This window comes from Ptychodera flava, chromosome 14 (assembly GCF_041260155.1).
Source record: "Ptychodera flava strain L36383 chromosome 14, AS_Pfla_20210202, whole genome shotgun sequence".
Classification (NCBI taxonomy): Eukaryota; Metazoa; Hemichordata; class Enteropneusta; family Ptychoderidae; genus Ptychodera; species Ptychodera flava.
In genome coordinates this window covers 17,821,904-17,843,685 of record NC_091941.1, presented here as the reverse complement: position 1 = coordinate 17,843,685, position 21,782 = coordinate 17,821,904, and the positions used below count along the sequence as shown (strand labels likewise).

General features: G+C 36.4%; 2 protein-coding genes and 1 long non-coding RNA gene across 3 annotated transcripts; 2 read left to right on the top strand and 1 right to left on the bottom strand.

Moving 5' to 3' along the window:
• The first annotated feature begins 15 nt into the window (after nucleotides 1-15).
• LOC139149594 (uncharacterized) lies at nucleotides 16-5,135 on the top strand. Its single transcript, XR_011556122.1, has 2 exons — nucleotides 16-156; nucleotides 4,693-5,135. It is a non-coding gene; the product is annotated as an uncharacterized lncRNA (long non-coding RNA).
• On the bottom strand, nucleotides 5,049-12,024 carry LOC139149590 (serine/threonine-protein kinase Nek2-like). Its single transcript, XM_070721417.1, has 8 exons — nucleotides 11,603-12,024; nucleotides 9,806-10,023; nucleotides 8,972-9,209; nucleotides 8,479-8,561; nucleotides 8,165-8,291; nucleotides 7,286-7,503; nucleotides 6,510-6,583; nucleotides 5,049-5,716 (listed from the first exon to the last, which is right to left on the bottom strand). Exons 1-8 carry the CDS (start codon nucleotides 11,696-11,698, stop codon nucleotides 5,466-5,468), a joined length of 1,305 nt encoding a protein of 434 aa, XP_070577518.1. The 5' UTR covers nucleotides 11,699-12,024; the 3' UTR covers nucleotides 5,049-5,465.
• Nucleotides 12,025-12,046: 22 nt separating this feature from the next.
• Nucleotides 12,047-21,510, top strand: LOC139149591 (ataxin-3-like). The gene is made up of 8 exons (XM_070721419.1): nucleotides 12,047-12,150; nucleotides 13,055-13,103; nucleotides 14,145-14,260; nucleotides 14,891-15,024; nucleotides 15,765-15,919; nucleotides 16,623-16,907; nucleotides 17,270-17,357; nucleotides 18,033-21,510. Exons 1-8 carry the CDS (start codon nucleotides 12,097-12,099, stop codon nucleotides 18,289-18,291), a joined length of 1,140 nt encoding a protein of 379 aa, XP_070577520.1. The 5' UTR covers nucleotides 12,047-12,096; the 3' UTR covers nucleotides 18,292-21,510.
• Nucleotides 21,511-21,782: the final 272 nt, after the last annotated feature.

Sequence of the window (21,782 nt, the reverse complement as noted above, 5' to 3'; positions counted from 1 at the left end):
GCGCTGTTGTTCCGACAGTAGTCAAAAGAAGCCATATTTGAAAGGTTCTGTCTGCACGTCTGCAAACTGCACGAAGTGTCTTCTGAATTCTGGGACCTGAAAACATTCGCAAGCACTGTACATTTTAACTCAGTGCCTGTAACAAACTGCAAACAGGTGAGGAGAGGCTAGTTTCTCTGGTATTATATCGTCTTTCGAGCTCTCTTGCTGGCCAAATTACTGTACGAAATAGTATCATGTGAAATGCCCCAGTTTGAGATTCAGACACGGTGCCTGGCCATGGTTCTCTACAAATTGAAACGATATCCCAGTATATTGGACACGAAGAGTCATGTACTGAAAATTAACGCGAGCATATTACGCACACAATTTGGGTCCGACGCCTCCAGCTATTAACGTCGCTAAAAAAGTTCCTATCTCCCATGTTTGTTGTGTATCGCGCCACCAAGTGCTAGTAAATCAACGTGGGATGTTGCATCCCCAACTCCCAAGTGAAAAAACATTCCGTTAAGTGTTGACGCTTTTGTCGATTTTCTGAGTCCGAGGAAGCTTCATTGAAAAATGAAGGGCAATACCCTACTTCTGTTGAAGTGATGTTCAAAGATTCAGGATCAATCCTTGGATGTCTTTGCAAACTTTTCCAGGGCTTGACTGAAACCAGTGTTGCAGTGCCCAAGAAGGGTACACAGGTAACACTATATATACTAGATATGATGTGCAAAGTCATTAAGATTTTGCTCTCTCAACAACACTCAGTCTTGAAGATTTGAAATACATGTATAACCCTGTTGAACAAGAGGATTAGTTACAAATTGCCAATATTTTAACTTCTAAAATATAAACATGTCATTTATTCTGTGAAGTAGCGCTTGTAATTAGGACATTGTCACTTGGTTCAACATATTATGAGTATGATGTGATGTCACAGTACGATGTCCATTGCATTTTATAGTTGTGTCGCTGCATTAGTACAAAATGAACAAGCTGGTGTATTTGAAGACACTTTAGTTTGTGAAGGGAAAGGCAATAGGATGCCATATAGCACCTGTCAAGATTTTTACTTGCTGCACATTGCTTGTAACCTATGACAGTACCAGTTTAATATACTTGAAAATTGCAAACATTATATGACAATGGTGGAGCCAACAATGATTGTAAAGTGAAAAGTCAATTTTTGTGTGTGTGTGTGCAAATCTTGCCCACTTTTTTCAATGTCCTAGTTGAGTACTTTTATGTATAAAGTAAGCGGGATTCTGATTCAATTGGCCAGTGCCATTTAGAGGAAAGGCTAGCCTTATTAAGAGCCTGAGTGATACATGGAATATAACACTATAGCTAGGCTGTGCAACTCTTGTGTAGTACCTTTCACATGCTCCAATGTCCAGCAAAGTACTAATTTTAATCCATGTTGCACAACTGCGTGATGAGCAGTTTGGTTCAAAAATACAAAAACGGCATAGCTATACCACACTACAAATTTCTGATAAGTTTATGCTGCTCGCATGCTGACGAGTGAGAAAGTGTGTGCTTACCTTGCTTGAGCAGTTGGTGATTGTAGATATACTGATTTCCGCACAAATGTGAGAGTATAGTGTCATGTATTGCCTTTACGTGTATCAAGATCCATGATGAAAGTAATACCGGTAGGAATTTTTAGAGGAAAAATTACATGCAGGACATCACTCTCTTATAAATTCCAATTATATTAAGGCCATGCATGAGATATTCTGGAAACAAATTGATATTCCATTACAAAGAGTGAAGAAGAACATGTGTGTGTCTGTCTGTTCATCCGTCTGTTGACCAACTTTGTTGAGCTCAGAACTAAAAAATTATTGCACCAAATGTGACCAGCTTTGGTATGAGGAATGTTTTGGTGATTATCTAGAACTGAGTGGAATAATGTAGATGTGGTTTTTCAGAATTGAAAAATTATGTTTTTTCATAAATTTTGAAAAAATATATTTATTACTGTCATATGTGTGATAATTGGTATAATCTTGATAGGGACGGACAATTCATTCAATATTTGTTCAAATTAGCACAACATTTGCATATTTATATTTATGAGATTTTTTGTCGAATCAGGAATGACTTGTCCTACAAATCTTTAATTGGATTTTATGATTTTATTTAGGATTACCTGTTTAAAGTTCCATTAGCTGTATCTTCTGGCGATTTTTCCGTTAGTTTTGATTGAAATGATGACTGGCTCATGTTGAAGAGTCTGTCAAATAACAGAGAATCGCATGTTATTCGGAAACATTACGTGCCCGACAACTAAATAACATGTGATTTTACAACGAAAATTTCAATTTTTGTCCGGACAGAAATACAAACTCTGTTGACACGCGGATTCCAACGTAGGCATTCTTCTGCACCTGCGCGAGCCATTTACAGCAATTTAAAAATAAATATTCATTACTTATGCCCGGTACTTACGTCGTAGTCCATTGTCCGAACACGTTGCGTAGCCAGATGTCTGGCAATCCACGACGCAATGTTGTTTTGATCCCGCAATAAAGGTGAACTTGTACATCTCGCGTGATCGCGGCGTCACCATATCTGCGTTCTCCCCAGCACGCTGAGCATGCCAGACGTCAACAAACGAGCTCGGAAGGGCAACACGTTTGGACAAAAATTAGCAGTTTTATGTGGCTATAACATCACTAATCATGTTTGTTTCTTCGTAAAACAACATTTTGCAACAAATATGAGCCTCCAACATGGAATTTTCCGGGGTGAAAAATGGTCAAAAGTTACAAATAATGGCCCTTTAACATACATCCAAAGGATGAAGAAATGTAAATTTGTAAACATGTAATTTTGTCATTTTTTTGTCCAAATATATTTTCCAGAACTGCTTTAGCAATATATATATTATTGCCTGAATACGTGTGTTTATGTGCCCGAAAGCAGGTGTCAGTTTGCCCGATGCCAGGAGGGCAAATTATCCTGCTGCAAGGGCATATAAATCCATGTATTCAGGCAATAATATTTTTATTACATGCTTCTTCACAATTAAAGCTCCATAAGCTGTATCTTTTGGCTATTTTTTCTAAACTTTTGTTATGTGGTTTCCCTACTCTTTCCGCATTGAATACCTAAACTGTAATTTAATGCCAAGTATTATATTAAGCATATCAACACAACCTATATGAGTATAATCTACACTGTTATTGTTGAAAATTCTATTCAAGTCCGGACTAAAATTCATTTGTAAACAATAAGCAATGATCACTACACACATACAAGGTGTGTTGACCAAAAGAATACTCATTTTCAGCATGACAAACTGATTAGGGTCAGACATGGTAGTTGATATACAAAAGCAGAATACTGAAAACTTGCCACAAGTTACAGCTTATGTCCCTTTAATGCTGTGTGACGTGACATTTAGTTACATGCAGGGCATTCTCAAAAAATTTTACAATTATCGACCAGTATAAAACAGATTTATTAACAAAATTCAAAATAGCAGTGTGCGCATTGATATTTTACATGTAGCGTTAAGTGTAAACTTTGACATTGAAAACATTGAAGGACTTCATTTGACCAGGTAACTATGGAAACCAGTCAGGGCCACTAACTCCCGGGATGTTCCTATTCAAATCAATGCACTGATATGCACTCACATCGAGGCATGTAATAAATACTTTTCAAAGGAATGGATTGGTTCCTTAAAAAGTGATTTAATTTTGACTTCTGAAAATTATTTGTATTTGCACATGCAAATTTTTGAGCAGTTGCTATTCCTGGTGTCAGAACATCATATTTTTTGTAACAGCTTTCAAATTTAGTTCACAGGTTCATAGGCATGTGGGATTTGTGTTCTGTGCAAAAAGATGATAAAATTTGCATAATACTTATTTTATGTGAAAAAAGTGAAGATATACCTATTTCAGATCTTTCCATATTTGATTTTTGAGGCATCATGGACTGGTTAAGTTTCAGAAAAGTCTTTTTCGATTCCATCATATTCTTTTTTGCATCATCACGGGCATATGACTTGGGGGCTCATGAAAGTCTTACTTTGATTATGTTTACCCTTAACCCTTTCACCATCATGGTTTGTCCCAAATCCATTGTTTTCTATGGTAAAGTTGGACCTGTATACAGGGAACTGGGGGTGAAAGGGTTAAAGTATAAAGTGTTAAAACTTTGAAGTATGACATCAATAAATGATGTTATTATCAGTGCTACCACTGTATGTGCTATTGGCACATTTTATTTCAAAAGTAGTGAAAAATTTGTAGGATACACAAGTCCATTCCAAGTACCAGAAGTTAAACTTTGTTGAAGACAACTCATTGTCATGACATTTAGCTCCTCAAATGTAAGAATGATGGTGGCATATGCTATCATCTGTGATAAAAGAAATCTTCATTTTACCATTTTTAAATTGTCTCTTTCACGAGGGTTTTGGAGTCACAATTTCCCTGGGAAATTCAGTGCAGTGGCGAGTACTTGATGAACATGCAGTTCTCACCATCTTCCTCAACTTCCATTTGATTTTTTAGTCATCCACTCAGTGCCTTAATATATGTAAGGCAAGTACTAAAATTTCAATACTTCTTATCCATTGTAAATTTGTATTATTTTTTGAGAGGTCATTTGCAGAAAACAGAACTTTCATCAAAATTCAGCTTTCAGGGAGGAAGGATTAACCCATTTCTTCATAATTCCCAACAGAACAGACATGGTGCTAAACCTAGTGCAGCGATATTGGTGGTTGTCAATCACGCCAATCTTTGTGTCCATTGGATATTACTTGGACAGAAGAGAAGACCGCAGATACAGCCGATTCAAGAACAAATCTGTGTTGTACAGACGAGAGGTGAAGAATGACGAAGATGTATGGTCATAGCGACAGATGCTACCCTCTTTGATTGTTTGTCCTGAAGGGTGTTGTACATACAAGCTACTGTTCAACAAGTGTGAAACAATGGTCATACCTGCATGGAACTGAAATGAAGACTACGTTGCCTGAAAATTGCTGTGAAATGGATTGAAGATGTAAAATGCAAGGAAAAAAGTCGACTCAGATAAACGCTTAAAGTTTCATTTATTTCAATATATGTGTTCATTCGTTGATGTAGTATTTACAGAATTATTAAAGACAATAGATTTTAAAACTCTTGCCTAATTTTGTATTTCTCATAAATACACAAAACTTGAGCCAGCATGCTTTTTCACCTTAATCACATCATCCTGATTACTGTACTCTTTGGTATAAAAATCAGCAAATAAACTGTAGTCTGATGCGCTGCAACTCGTACATCTATTGTGAGTTGTGGTGCTCTGATGAAGGCCACAATTTTACTGTCCTTCACTGAAGACAAGTTCATCTCATGTAATATATTTCATGGCACATAAATAAAAAAAATATAATTCAACAAGACAAACAATCACTAGATAAAACTATGGAACGGAACTACAAATTTTTTTTACACCGAAAAAGCCGACTACCGCATCCCCAAGAGCTGTCTGCTTTTCAATCGAGAGGTAAGTTCTGCATTTCTTAGTTGCAGACCGCGCAGCTTTGCTCTGTGAAGCCTGCTCCGTAATTCATCCATTTTATCCAGGGCACTGCATTTCTCCCTGTCCTGTAACGTGTCTGGTTCATTCTCCTTTCCCAGTGTGCTGAAGCGAGATGCTTTGGTTTTTGAAGAGTCCTCAAATTTTGGACATTTTGGAAAAGTATCTTCAAATACATCTAGAGGAAGATAAAAATGACAGCCAAGTGTTAAATATTGGATAACATTTTCTCCCTGCAATTGCTGTACTTTTAAGCCATGATTTCCTGGGCAATCAGTTTCAGATTTTACAAGTTAAAGAATGACTCATTGCTGACTTCAACATGATCCCATTATTCTCCATTTAATGCACAAAGCCATTAACAGCACCATGACTTGCCCAAGAAAATTTGTCAAGCTGGTCATCTGATAGAATCAAGACTGTTGAATGAATGTTTGAAAACAACTTCTGTAGACTATACAAGACCGAAAGCCATGCAAGCATGAACATACATAAATTACTAGAGGCAGATGAATAAACATCTATTTTCTTTATTCAAAAGTGAAATCTGAAAAATATTACAAAGTCAACAGTACTGTACAAAGACAATAGTAAACAGAGAACAAAATATATTTCTATCTATAAAAATAAATATCTTGAACATGAACAAACTATAGCAGAGTTAAATGAAAAACCTAAACAATCTGATACTTGGTCGAGTTGAGTTGTAATCTAATTGCACTACCAAATTATTGCACATCTAATCTGAGATAATGCTATTCTCCAAAACAGATTGAGGAAAGGTTGGCAAATAGTTGTTCTCTAGTCTGCATGAAGCCAAGTGTTCTACATTCTGTGTTTTCTGGCCATGAAGCACAATGAAAGCTTGTGAATTTCATGCTAAAGTCTGCCATGTATTTAAACTGCAGTGAACTTTTCGTTTTCTTTGGGTTTGTTTTTCATTTTGACAAAATACCACCTATGTGCAGTACCTTTTTCCATTTTGAGTTCCCGTACACGGTTGTTCACACCGAAAGTTACCGATTCTTTCGTCAACGCTTCAGCTCTGAAAATACAAAATGAATATGTTACCAAAAAAAAAATGCATTTTCCAAAGCAGGTTACCCCAGCTTGTTGATTCCTTCACATTTGAAGTGAAAAATTGTCACTACCATCCGATTTTGATTTCAATTGGAACAGTGAGGGTTATGACACAGTCAATTTCCATGCCGATATAATCTTTTGATGATCGGCCATGTACAGAAGACAGCAATTATGTGTTAGTAACCGTAGGGTAATTGGAAACCTGCATATATCATCCAATTAACAAAGCTGTACTTCATTTGTACTAGCCTGATGTGATCAATCAGAACAAACCTAGAGAAGAATCATGAATTTTACTTTCTTACTTTCTGACAAAAACAAATGTAATCTAATTACTTCCTCTACAGTAAATGATAGTTTAGCACATTGAGTGTGTTAGTATATATAATATTGGTATATTTGCTTCATTTAGTCAATGAAAGAGGTTTCTCTCTGGATATTAAAGCAATGTTCTGATTAATTCTACAATGTTTGCTGTCAACAGGGTCTTGCCATTTTAAGAAAAAAAATCAGTTTCATATGCCTGTGAACAGTGATTTCTGTACAATGTGTGAACATCAGTAATCTTATACACTTGAGTCTATTACAAACACCTCAACACAAGGACTAGCAAAATCATTTACTAATTTAGAAATAAGTATTGATGTGGACAAATATAAATCACCTTGCAAGTTTCTCCTCAACAGCTTTTTCACGTTTGGCAAGTTCCCTTTCCCTCTTCTCCAGTTCCTTTTCCTTTTCATTGAGCTGCTTTTCCTTATTCAACAACGACTCTTCCTTCTTTGTCAGGGACGCCCTTCTATCCCCACTCTCATTTTCTTTCTTCTTTGAAGACAAACATGGCATTCTGAGTAGTTCTTCTATGCTTGGTCTGAGAATGTCCTGTATTTGTGTTTGATGAAAACAGAGATAAATTTTGCCTGGGTCTGAGAAAGTCCAGCGATAATTACACAAGATGAAAATGATATCCACTTTTTACAAGGTGTGAAAATGTGCAATTTGAAATAACACACCACTTTCACTAACGTCTGGGTTGAGACAATTCTAATTCGTGATAGAGTTGGAGACTGCCATTTTCAGCAGCAATAGACTTCGATATTACTTCTATGAGAGCAGCATATCTTTGCATTGTTCTTACGCCTTTGAAAAACAGAGGGGCAGTCATAAAACACACACACACACACACACATATATTATACGCTTTGCATATTCTTTTGTTGTGAAAATGCATTCTTTTTTTTTTAAATATACTCCAGACAATGCCGGTTTTAGGTGAAGTACTTATTGCCACTCAAAAATCTAGTGCTGTAGGCTTACTGACATACACTGTTTTGGAGGCAAACAAACATCCAGATAATTCTTTCAGAAGTCTGACTAGGTAGGTTTGGCACGGTTTGGGTACTGCTGAATTTTCTACATGGGAAAACCTGCCACTACAATTCAAAGGCAGTTAATCTGCTGGTTTTGATGACTACTTGAATGAAATGTTGACGTAAAATTTCATTTGATGAAAACTTGTCATTAGATGATCACCCACACCTACATTTGTTTTCAGCATGCTGGACAGGACATCGCTGAGTTCATCTGAGTACTGTGCTGGTATGCGACGGAACTTTCCTTCACGGATTTTCACAGAGAGTTCTTTCTGATTCAAAGCTGTAAATGGCGGACTGAGAAAGGACAGAAGAAAGTTTCTGAATTATCTGATGCTGTGATTGCATAACATGCAACACTCACCATAGGAAAGTATTCAAATTGAAAAAATGGCAAGCTTTGACCTTGACCCATATTATTTTAATCTCCCATGTATATGGTTAAGGCGAATTGTTGCATTTAGTTTTATCATGTACAACTTACCTTAAAGCACACAGTTCATAGAGCAGACAGCCAAGAGACCATATATCTGATTTGTCATTGTATGACAAGTAATTGACTTGTTCCTACAAACCAAACAAATATATTGTTTACAAATCTTGAAAAATATCTAATACCAGCTAAGAACTCAAACGTTTATTCAAAACAGTATCAACAGGTAAAAAGTGGTCAACAATTGTTGTTTTTTGATATCACACACTAGGAAGTTAAAAGTAGTTGATATGGTGAACGATTTGAAAGGCAGACAGTATTCTGATATTAATAAACAATGCATGTAGATGGTGATCCCAGATATGAATGTGCAAATCATGAAACAGTGCAGAACATTTCGGAGGCAAATTTCATAACAACATCCAAAATGGGATACATAAAATATGCTATTTAATTGCACCATAAATTATGGATAATTTTTCCTGTACAATGGTTTGAAAGTGGTGACACAGTATATAGAATATAACTAAAATATTGCACTTACAGGCGACATGTAGTAAGGTGTACCCACAAAGGTTTTTGCAAAACTGGTATCATGACTAAGGACTCTGGCCAAGCCAAAATCACCAAGTTTAACATTGTGTTCTTTATCGAGGAAAACATTTGCTGGTTTTAGATCCCTGTGGAGAATCGCCCTGCCTTCATTACGACGGTGACACTCCTGTAGAGCTAGGGTCAACTGGAGGAAAATCTTCCATATGAAATCTTCTTCCAGGTATTTTCTACAAATCAATTGAAGACATTGCATGGGGTCACAACAATGACATAAAATTCAAACCAGTTCAATCCAATAATACGTCAATAGAATAGGATAATGATAGGTTTTAGAAAATTATGGCACTCAAAATTGCAACTTACTAATCTGATCACCAATTTTACAGAAATGATACACTGTGAAAGTTGAATCGAGCTGAAATCAGGAAAAACTAATATCCTGGAAATTGTTTTATTTTACATGTCAGCTAGGCAATACCAAATCACTAGTACTAAGGGACTGTTTCTCAAACCCCACTTAATATGATTCTGTTGTTCCGACTTTGAATTCACATTCTTAGTGAAATCTTTGGAATAGACTGGTGTTTGAAAGAATTCTGTTTGACATCAAGAGAATTAATTATTGTTGCAGATAGGTCGTACATCAAACTTTTCAATACCAAGTAGAAAGTGTCTGTATCACTTTACCACCGTCATCATGGACTGTATAACCTAAATCTGTAAATGCATCATGTACCTCCCCCACCATCCAACTGTTGTACTTCCAACCAATGACATGTCCAGATGATACGGTCGCAAATAACTCCCAAAGACATTAGCTCACCTGTCCTTTCGACACTTGGATATAAGGCTGGCTAAATCTCCACCTTCACAATACTCCATCACAAGGTACAACATGGTATTACCCTTGTCAATTATACGGTCATAATATCTCACAATATATTTGTGTTTGAGTTCTCTGAGCAAGTTCACCTCGGAGACAAGCATCTGTTTCTCAGACTCTGTCATCTTGCCATAATCCATTTCCTTCCATACCAAAATCTAGATAAATATGAATATGATAGATAAAACATGCAAACACATGTTACTTACAAGTATGCAATGTACATTCAGTCCATGGACAAAGTTTTTCATGTTCACCTTTGCCTTTACTATCCATCCCTGAGGGAGACCTAAGGTAGGTGTTTTTATGGGATCACAATTCTCAGGCTTCCACTTCAAGGATGAAAGGTTCTCAGTTGTCTTGTAATTATGTAACACATATGGAATATGGCAATTTATTGTCAAGAAAGACCACATAGGGTTTGAGTTTGCTTTCAACTTAAGAAAATTATGGCAGATAGCAGGCATAGAATGATGAAATTCCGGAGAAAGACAATATTGTTGTAGGTGTAAAGTGTGTTCAACGCTTTTATCAGATCTCATGTACATGTACTTAGCACGAATACAACTTGACAGTGCAGGCCAGTGCAATAATTTACTGAGACGGAGCCTTTTGTTCGTTTGTAAAATTATTTAATAAACTGAAAATAATACGTGACATCTACTAGTATGTCACTGCCAACAGCATTATATGTATGACCTTATAAAATTGTGTGATGTTGCGCAGTAACAGTCACTTATGTAAACAATAGGTATGGCTATATTCACCCGCTATACCAGGAACATTCTTTTGGGGTGAACAAGTGGGTAAATTGTAGCCGGTGATAAATCTTTCATGTAGAGCTCTCAGGTCTAAATTGATCTGATTCATCATTTTATAAATTTTAATGGTTATTGTGAATATCTATGCCTTTACTCGAGAGAATGATCTGGATTGGCCATGGTTTTTTTATCTACCTCCATTGATGGACAATGGTTTTCACATGTTGTGTGGGACAAGTAGGTATTTGTCTTCTTACAGAGGTTTTGCTTCTATCTCCATGGTCTAATTCCTACATATGCAGGCACCCTCACTCTCACTCCAATATTTTTCTTTTGTCTTCATACATTATTATGGTACACATTTATGTTTACTCATGACAATAACATTCAGGAAAGTGTCTTTCATCACTTTTTTCATATAATGAATAGTTGAATTCATAACCGAAAGGTTGTAAGCATGTTTTATGAGAAAAAATATTTTACACAAATACAATTATTTTTCATCTTTTGCATTGAATTCTTTTCTCTCATATTGAAATATATTTTATTTAAATAAACTACAAGTAGTAGTCATTCTTAGTTCATAAAATTGTAATGATAAAACATGAAGTTTGTGCTGCCTCCTAACTGTTACATTAATGTATAACTTTATTTGCACTTTGTTTTGAGGTATGTACTTTACACATAGTAACCGTATAAGTTTTGCACAATGACGCTGTTTGAAAAGGTGACAAATTCGTCTCCAAGGAATTGTTTCAACAGCTTTATCAGAATAGCCATGGATCTTATTAACTGCACCGTTAGACGGGAAAAAAAAGGAAAAATGTCGTATCAGCAAAAAAATACCGTAAGCATGTATATACATTGCTCTGCAGTTCACTGCAATGTACAGTGCAACTGTTAGTGGAGTTTTGTTCTGGCATGTCGGAACAACAATAGCTTGAACAAATAAGCGTACATACTAGGGTTTACTTACTTTGCCGTCATTTTTCCTCCGTATCTTTTTGCATTTTCCATAGGAGCCCGCTCCAATGGTGTATAATACCTCGTAGTCATCAAGTTTGGACGGCATATCGACTTAACTTCGAAAGTGCTGAACAGATAAGATACCGTGTACGGTACGGTGGAGTGCGGAACACAACTGGAGTTGATTTTTGTTTACAGACTAAGGCTACGGTACGTGCTGACCGAGGTGCAGCACGGCTTGAGTTGTTGTACGCAGTACGTCTGATCAGAAGCTCTTGTAAATTTAAGTCGGTTACACGTTTTCTCGAAATAGACCAATCTGGTAAAAAACGACTTGCAAGCGAAATGAGGTCACGGTGCGGTGAAACGAATGACCACACTGCTCTCACTGCATGCACTTCGAAGATTTTAAAATTCCTGCTAAAAATCTCTAATCTGATTGGCTAGAATGTTTGGAATATCGTCTGTGATTGGTTTTGATTTGCATAATTTGGAACGCTGGGAATGCCTCTTGAGAATGACGTCACTCCCAACATGGATGCCATCTTTCACGAAAAGGTAAGAACGAGTCGAGTGAAGTGCACAGTTTTGCAAGAAAGAAACTTCTCCGCAAGTTTGTGTACCGCTTCTTTTAAACTAAACCGTTGTCTTTAGAATAGTATCGTGAGAAGAAAATATTTCGAAAAGTCAGTAAGTTGCACCTGCGCAAGGGGTACACTACCGGAGCAACCTTTCAATATTTCAGTCCAATGTACATGTGAAACGAATGGCTGTTGTTTGGCAACTACTTATTTCAACCAGGAAGCTACCTCCATGTTTTAACGAATACTATATTGTTTTGGCATATACCACATATTCAACGAAACAAGATGGGAAGAAGAAGTCTACTTTCAATCACTTTGAGTGACCATTTCACCACCCTATCCCTTATTACAAAGGTGAACATAGTAGAGGAGGAACTCCCAGTTTGCACTCGCAATAAAATGACATTTGCATGATTTGACAACTACTTCCCTCTCGATGCAATATTCTCAATGTTCAGGACACTTCCAGTTTATTTATTTGCCGTACCTATTGCCAAATTTGTTCATTTGAGCATTGACAACAGATCTATTGACACTTTGGAGTGGAAACGGAAACCAAACTACTCTGGCCATGGAAGTAGAAAGAAAGAATCCTTCTTTCTATCTCCATGCTCTGGCAAACTCAATGGTTTTAGCCTTGTGACCAGCTAGGGTGTCACAAAATTGTTGCTTTGGTTAATAATGATGATGATGATAATAATAAAATAATAATAATTGTTATTTTGATGTTCACATTAATAGCCAAGAATCTTTTCTCCCAATATTATCCGGATGAAAATAAATCATGGATAGTACAGAAGTATCTTTGGTAGTTCATAACATTGCAAATATCAAATTAAAATTGAACTTCGAATTTTTATTTTCTTATTTTCACACAGCAAGAGGGATCCCTTTGTGCACAACACTGTTTAAATGCCCTCCTACAAGGTAAGAATTAACAAGTTATACATAGTATGGAGTAATCTTATGATTTACCAATTATGGCTGTTGATCTTGCACCCATCCTCATTTCATGGTCATAGAGATGTGGTCCATCCTTATATAGGTCAAGATGGATATTTGAATAACCACTGTCCGTTTCAGCACAGAGAGTAAAAGCTTCAACTGTCTATGATTTCAGACTGTTGTATATATATTGATAGTATGCAACATCAAAAAAATTTGAAGAAATTTGGAATGTGGTTATAATCACAGAGTCTTACATTGCTTTGTGTGTTTCGATGATCATGCCTGTTGTGAAATGTTAAAACTAGAAATGGATGCAATATTGATTGGATACTGTAAAGGCATTAATTATTCACTCGGATGTGATTTTGTTATATTCACTGATAGATGAATTCAACTACATTAAAACCCAATGAAAATGATTAATAACAGTACATTTATATATTTATTTATTTGTTTATTTACACTTTTATTGAGTGACCAAGTTACTATTCAATAGTTTTCATCAGGGCTCATACTCAAGAGAATGTGAATAACTACCAATACTAACACAAAAAAATACATATTGTTTACCAGAAAAGCTAGTGAATTTAAATCCTACTTAAAATGTCTTGAACATCAAAATAGTTAAATTAAATTCCAGTGAAAAATAACAACTTTAAATTACAATCTTGCGTAAAGATTGAGTATTTTGCTTCCCCTGCCGGAAAAAATGGTCAAGAGTCAAGATACTATATAAACTGCACAAGAGTAATTTATCATTTGTGTAATCCAAATGTTACGCACTTAGAATCTTGCTGTAATTAATCCAACTTGAGAATGCCAAATGCTTTCCATCTTAAGTCAGTCAGTTGAACATAGACTTATCAAAAGCCAGATATGACACATGTTTTTTTTCTGTAAAGTACGATTGGCTTCCTATTTTAGCTCCAACATTGCAAAATAGAATGTCAAACTGGCAAAAGTGTTTAACTGATGAGTGTCAGCAAAATTGATCTGTGATTGAAATGTCATTTCTTACAGGAGAGTATTTCACAGCGGTGGAGCTTGCATCATTAGCAAGAGAGTTAGATGAAGAAGAAATGAAAAGAATGGCTGAAGGGGGTGTCACCTCACCAGAGTATCTGAAATTCCTCGAGGTAAACAGAATTTCAGAATTTTCATGCAATAATTGTCTGTGATGATCGTCAGGAAAAAATGTCAAACAAAACCACCCAAGTTCACTTCTGCAGAAAGTAAATTTCAGTGTTAATGTTGCTTTTAGTATTGAACTTGGTTATATTGTGATGAAAGTTATATATGTATATTGCACTGCCATTTCCTAAGATATTGCTGTGATGTGAACTGCACCAAAGCATAGACCCTATGACCAAAGCAAGCTGGGAGCAGATACTTCATAAGAATAACTGCCAAACACTTACCTGTGTAAGTTTTGAGATTGACAAGATTTTCATCAAATTTATCAATGTTCAATGTCTATTTATTGATGTGGAAATGTATTTTGCATTTTCAACTCTTCCAGGAAGCAACATATTAATCCTCTTTCTACCAGGCTCCATAGACAAACCATAGAAATACATACAACTTGGGAGAAAGAGGATTAATCTATTATTTCTGAAATACTAATGGTCACCAGCTATGTACACATGATGACTTTACAGCCAAGAGCAATTGTTTTGATAAATGGTAAAGCCATTATTTGATATTGACATAAATGTAAAAAAATGAAATATCAACACGTCTATCTTGTGTCTTACATTTAAATACAGCAACCATCAGGTAATATGGATGATAGTGGATTCTTTTCAGTTCAAGTCATCAGCAGTGCTCTGACTGTGTGGGGATTAGAACTTGAACCGTACTGTAGTGACCAAATAGCTGCAGGCTCAAATCTAGACCTTGGGTGAGTCAGAAATAAACTGCATTCAATTATCTAAATTTGTAAAAAATATCTTGTTCAAGCTCTTTTTGGAAGGGAAGGGGTATTTACATTTTTCAATGTATTGATTAATTGATTGATTGATCCACTTATTTTACTTATTTATAATCTTATTCAGACATGTAGAGTGGTATGATCATTCAAGTATTTATTTATTTATAATAAAGACATAAACCAGTATGAATATTCAATGAATTCAATTAGAACTCTGAATAGCTTATGCCTTCATTTAGGTTGATAATGCCTTCCCTGAGTACTTTAGTTTTGATAAACTGAGTGACATCACATAATTCATGTGAATGTACACCTACTACTGAAAAGGAGAATTGTTTGTACCAACAGATAGATAAACTTATGTAAGCATAGTATATGAATCTTTGATTTCTTGTTCTTTTGTGTTGAAGGTGAAATCTTTCCACGCATATTGGCATCACTTCATCTTTTTTTCATAAAATGTTTCCGATGACAGATAATTCAATATAATGATTTGTTTACTAAGGGGTCATTGAGGATGAAATATTTCTATCCCTTTCGTCAATGCTGCCCTTTTTGGAAGATATGTCAGAGATATGGCCTGAAAACAACTGGTACATTTCAAAACTGGGTGATATTGTCTGCCACTGCTTTGCGTAAGCATATTGAATGTAGTCTCTTTTCAATGAGGTAGTGTTTAATCTGTTGTATCATTTTTCTTTTTCTGCAAGGCTAGTTAAAGCCTTTATATGTAACTACAGGGAACACTGGTTTACAGTGCGAAAGTTAGGTCACCAATGGTTTAATCTGAATTCACTTCTCACCGGACCAGAACTTATATCAGACACATATCTATCAATGTTTTTAGCCCAACTACAGCAAGAAGGTGAGAGTAAATCTCAAATAGTTGCTAATTCTTCCACAGATTTGGGAAGAAAGTGACTGTTACAAGAAAATACCAAACTAAGCAAGTTAATTTATATGCACACAAAATGACAGATTTGCCAGAGTCAGTGAACTGGAGACGAAATCGTTTTCAGCAGCTTCTCAAATATTTCCCAGATTTCATTTTACATGTTAAATTTTACCTTAAAAACACTTTTGCTATGGAAGCAGAGTGGAGACTGCACTGAACATGTTGTAGCTAGTTTTGATCAAAGTCTGTGTCACATACACTCAAACCTTCAGATGTCAAATGAAACACATATCTTGACCTTTTATCGAGGACTGAACTCACAGACTTGAACCAGGTCTAAAAAATGGCTACACAGAAATCAATTCGCCCATTTCTTCAAATTGAACTACTGGCCACATTGTATTTTCATCTCATGTGAATGAAATTTCTGTCCAAAGTAGCATATTTTCTCTGACGAGATATTCTGACTAAGGATACGCACACTCATATGCTTACACCATTAGTACTATTGATATTTGTGTTGCTGTGTTTATCATATCCATGCCATCGATGTAAATTCATTGCAACTGCCCTTCCAGAAACCTTTGAAGAAAAAAGTGCTATTTCAAGCTCCAATGGAACTGAAAATACTGGAATGATAGCAGTCTCACAAAAGTTCCACCTTATCTTTCAGGGTATTCAATATTCTTAGTGTTAGGTAATCTACCAGAATGTGAGGCGGACCAGGTACTCCAAGTAGTCAAAGCAACACAGACAGAGAGACCAAAACTTCTCAGTGAACTCAGAAAAGAATCCAATGAGGCCAGTACTAGTGGGGCGTCGTCATCAGCCTCATCCTCACGGGGAGTCAACATGGATGATTTACAGAAAGCCCTGGCGGCAAATCGACAATACCTAGACACAGATGAAGAAACTGAAGAAGAGCAGCTACGAGAGGCTATCAGACTCAGCATGCAGGGTAAAGCAGGACTTTGTGTCCTACGTTTTGACTTGCATATAATTGCAATGGGGCTGAAAAGAAAGCTACATTGTTAGAGAGTTCAGTATTCTCAGGTTGAAGATTACAAAGCATGAAGTTTCATTAGTTAGAACTAAATTAATCGTACAAACTATTTATTGTATTGTTTATAAAATGAAAGGGGACCTCCTGCAGAGATGTCAATTGTTGGTCATTTATAGTTACTTTAGTGTTTGAGAGGAATTTTAAACTCAGTCTTCTAGTAGTTCTGTAGAGTTCAAGAAAGTTTGTTTGCGAAGTTGAAACATTTTCATCTGAACACACTTGACTCAACATAATTGAGCATTCTTAATGTTTCACAGGAATAACAGAAGCTGAAGATATAGAAGACACCCAAAAAGAGGTTGACATCGATGAAATGCGGCGTAAAAGACAGGAATACTTTAGCAGGTAGGTAAAATAATACGTGGTTAGCAGAAGACAGGGATTTTTTACATAAGCAATATAAGTATACACCATTGTAGGTAGGTAAGTCAAGCATTGTACACCAGTATAATCTGTCTACTTTTGCAGAGTGAACATTCTCGGCAAGATGCGTAATATCATGAGCAGTGACAGTTACATTGTTTTGTATTCAATGAACTAAGATGTAATTTCATGATTGCATGAATGTACACCTGTCAACGTTTGCTGCTAAATTTTGTTTGCGTAAGGTCTCGTGAAAATGATTTTTAGCTGTCATTATCTTCCAATCCAGAGAGGTTAGAGGAAAAATTTTAACATGAGGGGTTTGTAGGGAATAGGGCTCATTCTCAAATTCAGGGACTTTGAGGGTTTGAGCATGGTATTGGCACCTTATTCCTAATTCAATAATTTGGTAATGGGCACTTTGTCCTGTAATTTTGCTTTCACCTGTTTGATGGTTGGATTAAAACAAATGAAATAAACAAGACTTGATGTATGCGTAAATGCCAAGTAAAAGAGTCCAATAATTTATCTAATCCCTTCAATCTTGTTGTGTTCAAATGACAATGTTGCATCTGCTCTGTTGGAATTTGAGCAACACTGTTAAGAGCATGATTAGTATCAAATACCTAGTTTTACTGTCTCTTGCTTCATTCACAGACAACAGCAACAGCAGGAGCAAAAAAGCAAACCCCAAGAAGAGGAAAAACACAGGAGTGATTCCAGTGAAGCGTTGCAAGCAGAATTTCTGTCAGAGGATGGGTCCTCTCTAGAATCTCAGGACTCTCAAAGTGATAGGACTTCTCAGGAAATTCATGTGAGTGACAGAGACAATGAGGAGAGGAAACCCGTCAGTGACATGACGGAGGAGGAAATGTTGCAGGCAGCCTTGGAACTGTCCATGAAAACGGAAACTTAAATGCTGATGATGTGATGTGTCTGTGAAGCATACATGATGATGACTGGTCTTTCAGTGACATCATTCCAGATACCCCCTCTATGCAAAGTGTGCTGCAGCCTGCTTGTCTGCGTCGTCAATATCACTTCAGCATATCATCAGAACACAATCGCTTTATATATCAGAGGTGCTTTGGTGATTTCTGCATATCATCATCAAATTGACATTATATACATATATGTCAATCAGAAAAAAAAATGCTGTATATTGGAGCTGCTTTGGTAATTTTTCAGTGTATTACGTTTTTGTCGGCTTGACCATTTTTTCAACCCTCTTATGATGTCAGGATGAGATTTACAGCCTAACAGGGTGCAAAGGTTAAAGAACTTTGTCTGTTATTGAAAGTGTTGACCCAATAATTGTCAAAAAGGTCGTAATGCTGAAAATGTGCCAACCAATAAGATGCAAGTGTAATTTTTGTGGCTGATTGCTTCCAGTTTTGTTGCAAGTATGTCTTCAATTGAAAGTAGAGAAAGAAGATAACGCCTAAGAATGTATCTATGATTATCGAAAACCTGGCTCTCACTACAGCAAACAAAACAACAATGCCCATAAAATGAGTGCAAGATCTGTTGGTATTGGGTGCTCTTTGCATTGCTGCTCCGTAAACTGATTCTCCATCTCATTGTACATTATAGAACTGTCTTTTGGTTCAGATCTTTGATAAAACAACAATGGAGTGTTTGACTTACCTGAGTAATATCAGTCAGTCACTGACTGTGACAGCTGGCAAATACAGGCACTGAATGGGTCCATCCTGCCTCGCATTAAAGTTGTGCCAGCTTGATGTTTTCATAATCAAAAAGTTCAGCCTACTGTTCTGTGATCAGGGTGAGATCACTTAAGAAGCACAGATATCTTTATTGAAAACTGGCAATTAAATTCAATGCTGTATTTAGAGATACTTTGTTCTCAAGGTTTTCAGCCGTAAATGATAAACATTTTACTTTTGACACCGTAAGGCTCTGTGCTTAGTATTGGTCATTGTTTCATAAATTTAGGTCATGGTTGGTCTGATTTCGGTGTAGCATATAATCATACCAGTGCAACAATTCTTTATTCAACACCAAGTAACCATAAGCCATTTAGCATGGATTATTCAGCTCTTTCTTTAGGAATTGTCTACAGATATGATTTCTCTTTATTTGCAATCATTTGGATAATACTTACTGAAATACTACAGAAAGAACAGTAGGAGTCTGGAGCTGTTTATCGAACATGTGTGAAAATACTGCTACACCCCCCCACCCCCCACCCCCCAAATAGTCTAAAAAAAAATCTTGATTACACTGACGTTGCCCACCTTGGCATAAAATAACATATCAGCAGACGACACATCCATGGTATCTTGACAGGCTGTAAGTGTATGGTGTCTGTTCAGGGCAGGACATTGTGTAGGCATGAAAGTGACCATTTTCACAAGTTTACTTTTATAAAGGTAACGGTGTAATCATCCCAGGCCAACTGGTATGAACTGACCACATGCAGCTCTACATGTGTTATTTTTTCAGTGTTACCACAGGTACAGTTGTTTGAAAAATATAATGTTGTAGCATGTTCCAGATTCAATAATTTAGAACACTCATAATAAATTTCAGCTAGCATTGATTCATCGGAGATGGAATGATTAGCCATGTAACCTCCACAGGCCTTTGTGAACTGGGTAGGCCACTTGATCGAAAGATTGATCATCTGCTTGATCTATCTATGGCATACTTGTTGCTCTGCCCTCTACGGCATCTAAAATACATCGGTAGAGGGCAGAGCAAAGAGTACATGATGGACAGATCGAGCAGATGATCGATTGATCAAGCAGACTACCAAGCCCACAATCGCCTGTTGTAGCCTCACTGCAAAACCTGTGGAGTCCTTTGTTAAGTATGGATTTGTACTTGAAAACTTGACTACCTCCAAATCACTAGAAGCTGTACTTCACTGAAACATATCCACGGACATTTCCAGTAGTATTGTTGATATCTCTTTCCAGCTTCAAATTTCCTGGAAGCAAGTAAGAAAGTACCTCTGCTATATGTCATATCAACTGATGTTGTAAGTCCTTTGTCGAAATACACTGTGCAAACAGTTTTAAACACTACATTTAACAGAGTTTTATCTCACAAAAGTTAGTGATTCCAGCCAACCAGACTACTGTGCAAGTTCCATTTAATGTACAGGGTAAATACCTGGTATTTTGTGTTGACCTTGTGTTTTGACAATTTTTTTCAGCCTTTTGAGTACTGTTTACTGATGCCATCTTTGATGGACAATCCAGCCACAGAAAATGTTCTAGATTTGAAAATGGCAATTTGCAAAAACAAATTAGCATGATTGGAATACAATTCAAAGAATTTTCAAAAAATACAATACTTCAATTGAGCAAGCAGCACTGTTTATGTGTAATAGTCGTGAAATATTTGGTCTAGGGTTAGTGGGAGGTGGACATTAAACAGAAAAGCCTAGTCATTTTCTAGACAAGCTCAATTATGCCTGGCATTAATTATGTCTAGCATAATTGGTCCTGTCTGCTATAATCAGCAAGTGTACATTTACAGCAATATCTTATGACATGCGGATTATTGTTCTCAAAACTTGTTAAGGGGAAATGTTATCCACGTTGGTTGGTGCTGTATGAAGCATTAAATGTTATTGTTGTTGTTCTGGTGTCTTTGAAAACAAATCTTGCCATTGCTGCATCTTATCTGTTGTAGAATTTTTTCCATTGACTTTGGATTTCCCAGCAATATGATCAGTGTCTGTGACGGCTGGTGTTTGCATTTTTCTGAGTGGGCTTCTCCACAAGAATTGTGTTGTGATTGATTGTTGAGTCTTTGTCATTCACTGATGATAAAATAGAAACACGAGCCTGTACAGTTAGACCGGAAGATCTGTCGCTCGTGGGCGCTCTCTACGCTTCCCCTCTTACGTAAGAGGAGGGGAGCGTAGGGAGCATCTCGAGCGATGGATCTTTCAGTCTACTGTAAAGTCACCTCAGAAAATAAACATTGTTCCATGTCATCTCTTCATTTCATGTAACAAGCAAATAACTGTTTTCATATGTTATGTATCAGAGAAACGTCAAATAGAGAACAAAAGTTTACAACTGTTGTATATATGTTATAAAATTTCCTTTTATTGCAGCCAAGACCAAAATAAAATGTTAAAATAAATAATTTCAACAAACATGCATTTTCTTGTTGAAGATTAGTATTGAAAAGTGACACTGAAAGTTAACACCAAGGTCAATGGTATTTGATCAGATCACAAAAGAAATCGACAGAGGATTGGAACATTGACACATGAAGGAATTCGAGATAAGTTGGCTAGGCCCATGAACGTAGTAATTTTGTGTAAGTGTAACCATATCAATGCAGGACAAGTTGCCAATCTCTTCAAGAAATGTCCATCTGTGAGTCAAAGGTCTTTCCAAATTATGGCTTTGGAAAATATACAAA

Excerpts from the sequence above, each read along its gene's own strand:
- LOC139149590 (XM_070721417.1), bottom strand. The coding sequence starts at position 11,698 with ATGCCGTCCAAACTTGATGACTACGAGGTATTATACACCATTGGAGCG. Across the intron at positions 8,292-8,478 it reads TATGAACTGTGTGCTTTAAG|TCCGCCATTTACAGCTTTGA; the intron begins GTAAGTTGTACA and ends GTCCTTTCTCAG. Across the intron at positions 5,717-6,509 it reads GGAACTCAAAATGGAAAAAG|ATGTATTTGAAGATACTTTT; the intron begins GTACTGCACATA and ends ATCTTCCTCTAG.
- LOC139149591 (XM_070721419.1), top strand. The coding sequence starts at position 12,097 with ATGCCTCTTGAGAATGACGTCACTCCCAACATGGATGCCATCTTTCAC. Across the intron at positions 12,151-13,054 it reads ATGCCATCTTTCACGAAAAG|CAAGAGGGATCCCTTTGTGC; the intron begins GTAAGAACGAGT and ends ATTTTCACACAG. Across the intron at positions 14,261-14,890 it reads AGTATCTGAAATTCCTCGAG|CAACCATCAGGTAATATGGA; the intron begins GTAAACAGAATT and ends ATTTAAATACAG.